Source organism: Capsicum annuum, chromosome 7 (genome assembly GCF_002878395.1).
Source record: "Capsicum annuum cultivar UCD-10X-F1 chromosome 7, UCD10Xv1.1, whole genome shotgun sequence".
NCBI lineage: Eukaryota > Viridiplantae > Streptophyta > Magnoliopsida > Solanales > Solanaceae > Capsicum > Capsicum annuum.
Genome location: NC_061117.1, coordinates 212,929,848 through 212,938,090, shown reverse-complemented (window position 1 = coordinate 212,938,090; position 8,243 = coordinate 212,929,848). Strand labels below are relative to the sequence as shown.

At 36.1% G+C, this 8,243-nt stretch overlaps 1 protein-coding gene across 1 annotated transcript; it reads left to right on the top strand.

The window, feature by feature from the left end:
• On the top strand, window positions 1–3,026 carry LOC107878457 (cytochrome P450 72A225). The gene is made up of 5 exons (XM_016725451.2): window positions 1–313; window positions 651–859; window positions 941–1,188; window positions 1,540–1,924; window positions 2,365–3,026. The coding sequence occupies exons 1-5, from the start codon at window positions 25–27 to the stop codon at window positions 2,788–2,790; spliced, it is 1,557 nt and encodes a 518-aa protein (XP_016580937.1). The 5' UTR covers window positions 1–24; the 3' UTR covers window positions 2,791–3,026.
• Window positions 3,027–8,243: the final 5,217 nt, after the last annotated feature.

The following is an 8,243-nucleotide window of genomic DNA, read 5'->3' as shown; positions in this document are numbered from 1 at the left end:
AAAGTCCTTAGGGAAAACAAAGTAATGGAGATTCCTTATTATTATTACTACTACTTAGTGTCATTTGTGCTTACGACAACTTTTGTAATACATGCATGGAAGTTGTTGAACTGGGCATGGTTTAAGCCAAAGAAATTGGAAAAGTGCCTAAGAAAACAAGGTCTCAAAGGGAACTCTTACAAATTAATATTTGGAAACCTCAAAGAGTTGTCCAAAAGCCTTGAAGTTGCTAAATCCAAGCCATTAAATGTCTCTGATGATGATTTAGCACCAAGACTTTTCCCTTATTATGTAGAAACAATCAAGAAATATGGTAATATCTAATTCTTTGGTTATATAATTGGTCAAACTTCACATAATTTGAATCTTGAGATGTGAAAAGTGTCACATTTAGTGATCCAAATTATCTGTATGGTTGATTCCTATTCTCTTGTAGTGTACTTACCAAATCTACCACAACTTCTTGTCAGTGGCGAAACCAAAAATTTCATCGATGATGTTCATATTGAATCTATATGCATGAAAAATAATTTGTAACCTATTTACTTCATATAATTTTTCGACAAAGAGTGCTAAACTAGCCACTCTTTGGCCCTCACTGCATATAGCTACGCAACTGAATTTATGCAATTTTCCCCAATATTTTACAGGTAAAAACTGTTTTATATGGAATGGGCCAATGCCTATGGTATTTGTATGGGATCCCGAGGAAATAAAAGAAGTGTTTACAAAATATGCTGTGTATCATAAGGCTCCCCTAACCAAGTTGCAGGCAACAGGAGTTATAAGTTATGATGAGGATAAATGGGCAAAGCACAGAAAAATCCTCAATCCTGCTTTCCATATGGAGAAGTTAAAGGTACTCATCCTTTAATTTCCCTTTCCAACAAAAATATTGTTATATGTTTGCGCTAATTATGAGTGGTTTACAAATTTGTAGAATATGCTTCCAGCATTTCAATTGAGCTGCAGTGAGATGGTGAGCGAATGGAAGGAGGCTGTCTCCGCGAAAGGAGGATCATGTGACCTTGATATATGGCCTGACCTTGAGAGATGGACTAGTGATGTGATTTCTCGTGCAGCCTTTGGAAGCAACTTTGAAGAAGGTCGAAAGATATTTGAGCTTCAAAAAGAACAAGCTGAGCATGCCACTGAAGTTTCTTCCACCATATATATTCTGGGATTGTGGTAATAAAAGTTTTAAGTTTTGTATTATGAAATTCGTCACTAATTTGTTGCTGAATGCTCCCTAGCTAACCTTTTTAATTTGTTTGTTTTGATACTGGCCGTTAATTCATTGTTAGATAAGCTTAGCAATGAATATTTACTGTTTTTGACATCGCTAATTCCTGTTTTCTTGTAGTGTTTGCAATAACAAATTAGCATACACTAATGGAGCCAAAATTCTTTAATTGTGTATATAACTTCATCCCTTCATTCCTATGTCTATGTCCAAATAGTATCAGGAAAAGAAGTCAAAAGAATGATTATTTAATTTAACGATGATACACATGTTTTGGATTGCTAAATCGAGTGTAGGTCTTTTCCAACTAAGAGAAACAGAAGGATGAAGGCGATTGAGAAAGAAGTTCAAGCAATTATTAGGGGAATGATCGATAAAAGAGTGAAAGGAATGAAAGCAGGGGAGGCCAATACCGAAGACTTATTAGGCATATTGTTGGAATCCAACTTTAGAGAAATTGAAGAACATGGTAATAAGAATTTTGGTATGACTACGCAAGAGGTCATCCAGGAGTGTAAATTGTTCTATTTTGCTGGGCAAGTGATCAACGCTGTATTGGTTGTATGGACTATGGTTTTGTTGAGCAGGCATCCAGAGTGGCAAGCTCGCGCTAGACAAGAAGTTTTGCAAGTCATTGGAAGTGGCACACTTGAATTTGATGTATTAAACCGCTTAAAAATTGTAAGTGATTTCAACATTTTACCTTCTTTTCAATTTCAATATCATCACGATATATGGTGCTACTTCATTTCAAAGTTTAGGTTTCTTGCAGTGAATTCATCATAGTTCTCAAATTATGAATTCAGAATTTAAAATTTGTTGAATTTAGTGCATATATACACATACAAACACTTTCTCTATTCCATTTATGTTTGTTGTTTTCTTTTTAGTCTGTTTTAAAAGAAAAATGACATTTCTTTAGACCACAAGTATTTAGATTGATTTTTTTCTTTTTTAAACTCTGTGACCTCAGTCCAAGGTGTGTGTATATATTATGTGCAGAAAATCTTTGATTCAGTTGAACCCATTGAATATAGGCTCGGGTTGGCCAACCTCTGGATATATGTTCTTGATTTCTTTATTACGATATTAATTCATTAGTAAACTTTTTTTAATCACAGCTGACAATGATTTTGCACGAGTCGTTAAGGCTATATCCACCTGCTGGAGATCTTAGTCGAACGGTTACAACTAAAACCAAGCTAGGGGAACTAATTTTACCAGAAGGGGTGATGCTGAATTTGCCAATAATTTTATTGCATCATGACAAGGAAATATGGGGCGAAGATGCAATGGAGTTCAAGCCAGAGAGATTCAGTGAAGGAGTTTCAAAGGCAACAAAGGGACAAATGACGTATTTCCCATTTGGCGGGGGACCTAGGATATGCATTGGACAAAACTTCGCAATGATAGAGGCCAAGATGGCTTTGGCTATGATTCTGCAAAACTTCTCGTTTGAGCTCTCTCCTTCTTATACACATGCTCCGCAGACTATAGTAACTATGCAACCCCAGTACGGTGCTCCTCTTATATTGCACGGATTGTAAAGTTGAAACACTTTGCAGAGTTGTCCTCTATTTTCATTCGATCACAGGCTATATTAGTCAGTTACTTGTAATAATTTGCTTATGTTGAACTATAGGTGTTAAGAGTTTTCTTAACTAGGCTTTGTCTGATCTTCCTTATAGTTAATGTTGAAGAATTTTACAGAATAATGGATGCTTTTTCATGGTCCTTATAGTTGATGCTTTTTCTTAACTAGGACTGTTCAGTTTTTTTTGCGTTAATATCATATACTTTACAGTTTGACTTTTATTATTCTATAAGGGGTCATTTGGTTACAGTGATAGGAGAATTTATCCGGGGGGTAAAATTTGAGCTTCAAAAGAAACAAGCTGAGCATCTCATTGAAGTTTTAAATATTCCAGGATGGAGGTAAAAAAATGTTTGTTTTTCTTGAATTTAGGTCATGTATTATGAAATTCATCGCTAATCTGTTGCTAAATGACTCTAGATAACATGTTATTTTTTGAAATGGTCGCTAATCCATCCTTAAATAGAAACAACGACAAACTTTTTATGTTAAGCGACAAACTAATATGCTAATATGCAAATAATGACCGCACAAAAAATTGTTGATGCAACAAGGTTTTTTTTTTTTCCGCTGAACCAGCGTTTTCTTTTAATAATGGATTCCCAACTATCAATTTCTTATATAATTGATTCTCAATATAAATACATAGTCTATCAAAAGTTACTGAGTTTTTCAAGAATCATCACCCTACAATGACAAATTTACATTAATAAGAGTAAAACTTATTTATGTGTATATTATTGGCACATACATCCTACTCCCTGTAATTGTACAGTATTGTTACCGCACTTCGTTTAATTGTGCAGATAATGTTGCTAGTTAGTTACCACTGTGCAGATAATATTGCTAATTAGTTACCTGGTCATAGGATTAGGATTGCACATTTATTATTTAGAGTTCACTAGGAATACACCTCTTGTAATATAAGAGACACTGTTAATATTTGCTTGTATTTAAAGTTCCTCTGCACATCGTAAATAAACGGTAGCTTTCATACTCTACTCATTCTTATATGGAATTAGAAGCCTCAGCATACTCTAACGAGTAAGATTTTTTTTCTCTCCCACCCACCCTCCACAAATGGCAGACACTCCTCGAGTTGTTAATGTTGACAACAACGTCGGCCCTATGGTTGTTCAATTTAACCCTGCGTCCCAATTGCCCATAAAATTACATTGCAACCACAATTTTGCAATGTGGAAGGTGCAATTTTCCATGCTTATGCATGAGCATGATCTCTATGGTCATCTTGATGGGTCTACACCTTCCCCATCTTGCATTATCACCACTGGCACAGTCCCTAGTGCCAATCCTGCGTTTATTCTTTGGTTTCGACAAGACCAGCAAAACTCATTCAAAACTATGGCATCTGTTGATCCAACAATTGCCATAACTGTTGCAGCGGCTAACTCAGCAAAGAAAGTCTGGGATGCATTGCACATCACCTATGCGAACAAGTCCCAAACCAAAATTTTTAGTCTGCGTGATCAACTTATGTGTTTGACCAAAGACTCCCATTCAGTCACCAAATATTTGCAAATTATTCGATCTATTTCTGACAAACTCTACTGCTGGTGCTTCGGTCTACAACTCTAAACTTATTTTCAAGATCCTGAGTGGTCTGAGTCTAGAGTTTCGTGAGACTTTTGGTGCAATCCATACTCGTGACTCCACTATTACTTATGAAGAACTCTACGAAAAACTTTTGGATCATGAGCTTTTCTTTCGACATGAAGAATTTAAAAAGTTCTCAATCAGATTACTGTTGTTGCTGCTACCTCCAACAAGTCTGTTATTTCGAATAATCGCACCAATCGTCGCCCCAACAATAACAATGGCAACAACCAATAATGGAGGTCCAACAATTACTTTACTTCACCCAATCAACGGCGATCTTCGACCACCAACAACTCTTCTGATAGTGTTCGCTATTAGTTGTGCAACAAATCCGGTCATGTTGCAAGTATTTGTCAATCAAAATCTCACAACCACTTTGAGGCGAAGGCCAATTATGTTTCAGTATTACAAGCATCAGAAAATCCTTGAATTCTCGATTCTTGAGCGTCTCATCATATCACTGCCGAACCTTAAAATTTACAGCCATACAATGGGATGGACCAGGTCTTCATGGGTGATGGTAAAACAAATACCAATAACTCACACTGGTTCAACTCAATTAAATGCATCAATTAAATCTTTCAAACTCTCTCACACTCTCTGTGCTTGTAATACCCCGTACTTTTCCTAGCAAATTTCATCTTAAGAATGTCTAGCATTATCTTCTAAATTGAATGATGATTATTCCATGAGAAATTTTCACGATTTTCACTTTTTGTCATGTGGAAAATTCAACAAGCTTTCCATCGATATAAGATTCGTCCAAATCTGATAACCAGGTCAGAAGTTACGACTATTTCAAGTTTCCGTCATAAAACAGCGCCACATTAGTCAATGGCGCTCCGTGCCACAAGAGAAAATGGCATTTGGCAAATTCCAGTAGGGGTCCGTGATTATGGCGCATCGCTCCAGGGCCCAAATTCAGAATTGTCCTTTTCCAGTGTCTTAGCGCGATTTCCTCCACGTCGCGCCAAAGTTTCAGGTCGTAAAAGAAGGGGCAACGCGATGGCTCCGCATCGCGCCATCCCTCAGTTTTCCAATTATCAAATTTCAGTGATACGGCACGATAGCGCCGCGTCGTGCCAGGGGTTCAATTCGTAAAATTTTTACTGAAATTACAAAACGCGTCCAGGGTTAAAAGAGTCAATTTCTCACCCCTATTTAAGCCCTTTAACACGTGATTCAACCAATTTTTACCCAAAATACACTCTCTTCTCTGAAATTTCTCTCAAGAACAAGGTAGGTTTTTCATAGAAGATCCAATTTCAAGAAAGTTTCACCGTTAATCTTCACGAAACCACGAACTAAGGTATGCGTAGTGTTCATTCATGGACCCCTTTCGCCCATGAAGCCCAAGAATCTCTTTTTTTAAGTTTAAGTTTATGGATTTCTTTATGAATTTCATGTTGGGTTAGTTTTGTTTATGTTGAGAATGATCAATTGAATTCAAATTCATGTTGGGTGATCAATTTTATATGGAATTGATTCGTATAGATGTATATTCATGTAAACCTATGAATAAACCCTAGGATGATGAAATTAGAGATGAATCATGATGATTAATTGTTGTATAATGTTTTTTACATGTGCTATGCCTACCATGTGTTTGATTAAATGCCTAGATGAAGGAACAATGCCCGACTAGTATGATATCATAAAATCCCCATGTATGTACATATTATGCCTATCACATATTTTGATAGAATTCTTCTATAAATGTATTATGGATTATGATGTTAGTTATATGTTCAAGTAAGTTATGCTTGGTCAGTTTTTCTTCCATCGAGTCCTGGGGGTACTTGTACCCGAAATATTATCTGTATGCCTAGAGTCATGTCATGTTTCCATGATACTCTCATTCAAGCTATGAATCCTTAGACTTCAGACAGTTTTATGACTCAGGAAATTCCATGATCTCATGAACTCAGTCAGTTGTCAAATATCAGTAATATTTCATCAGTCAATGGAAATTCAGTAATTCAGTTCATGTTCAATTCAGTAAATTATGTTCAGTATCTATTCAGATGGGAGTAGAAATTAGCATTGAGTGAAACCCAAGGATGGGAACTCACCTGTTATGTGAGGGTTTGATTCTTAGAAGCAATCCTTGCGTTTTAGAACTATATAGCCAGCATAGGTTGAGACATCATAGCCTGCTATATAAGAGTAGATGAGGTGGCTTAACCTGCTATATGAGGGTTCCTACCATTCTCACTAGAGTTACCTGTTATATTAGGGTCACTCACATGTTGTCCTTACCAGTGGAGCGGTATTGACACCCTTCCAATCAGGGCATAGATTGGAACCCAATTCATCTATAATGCATCATTTGGGGCATGTCGATTAGATGACTACCTCTCACAGTTTCAGTATTAGTCTCACTAAAAGAACTCAGATAGTTTCACCAAATTCAGGACTGTCTGTTACAGTCACTCACATTATCAGTTATTTTCAGATTCAGTAATCATGTTATCACAATATTAGTGTCAGTTGTTATGTCCCATGTATGTATTCTCACGCTCATGATAGTTAGTCAGTTATTATTATTGTTTATGCATATGAACCCCATGCATTCATCCTACCTCACATGCATACTAGTACATTCAAAGTACTGACGCATTTGTGCTATGGTGTCTTATACCATAGGTTTAGAGACAAGAGCTCCAGATCAGCAATAGATTTCAGTTTCAGTAGTCAGAGTTAGAAGTGAGTCCTCATTATTCGAGGACATGATTATTCCCTATTATCTCATTAATTAGTTTATTAGTTGGAGTTAGTTGGGGACATGTCCCATCAGCTCCTTACTCAGACAGTTCAGTCAGTTAGAGGCTTTCTAGACTATCATGTTTCAGACTTCAATATTTTCAGTTTGTTTTGGGTATTCTATTATCTCACACAGATGTTATATTATTCAGATTATGTTCAGTATTGAACCTTATGGCCTTTCAGTGCATGTTTTCGCATTATTATGTCATATTATGCAGCGTACAGGTACAGATATCAGTCATGGGTTAGCTTGTGGTCCTTCAGGGTCATGAGCACCGTGTAACATTCCGATTCAGCAAATCGGAGCGTTACAATGCTCCTAGCATTAAATGCAATTTATTCCCTGTCTTTAAATTTTGTCAAGATAACCTAACCTCTATTGAATTCTTTTCCATTCATTTTTTGTGAAGGACTTGGAAGCGCAGACTCCATTAGTGCACGTCAGAATAAGGACGGTCTCTATGAGTGGTCAAATTTACCCTCCATGTTGTTTCCTCACATATATTTGGCCTCCACCAGCACACCCATTTCTACTGGCATAGTCGGTTGGGTTATCCAAATTGAATAAATTCTCGCTACCTTGCTCGTGAGAAAAAATTAAGTTTGTAATTCTTGTTCCTCAAATAAGGCTCATTGCCATCCTTTTAAACATTTTAGTTTATCAAGTACCAAACCATTTCAAACAATATTTAGTGATTTATGGGGTCCTTTTCCAGTTCAATCGATTGAAAAAAAATTATACTATTGTATTTTTGTGGATCAGTATACCTGATACACCTGGCTTTATACATTAAAAAATAAAAGTGAGATTGTTTTATTCCTTTTGAGTTTCTTTTGGTGAGAAAAAGGTTTTGATCTTAAAACTATTTCAAGAAAAAGTTGAGAAAATTTTGAAATAATTTTAAAAAAATTTACAGAGTCGCCACTTGATTTTTATAGAAAAAATCATGAAAAAAATTTAAAAGAGTTTCAAAGGTTCAAAAATAGAAATAAACCTTTAAAACTAGAGATTTTGGGTAAGGA

Bases quoted from the DNA above. Each gene is read 5' to 3' on its own strand.
- LOC107878457 (XM_016725451.2), top strand. From the start codon at position 25: ATGGAGATTCCTTATTATTATTACTACTACTTAGTGTCATTTGTGCTT. The intron at 314-650 runs GTAATATCTAAT...AATATTTTACAG, and splicing joins AGAAACAATCAAGAAATATG to GTAAAAACTGTTTTATATGG. The intron at 860-940 runs GTACTCATCCTT...ACAAATTTGTAG, and splicing joins TCCATATGGAGAAGTTAAAG to AATATGCTTCCAGCATTTCA.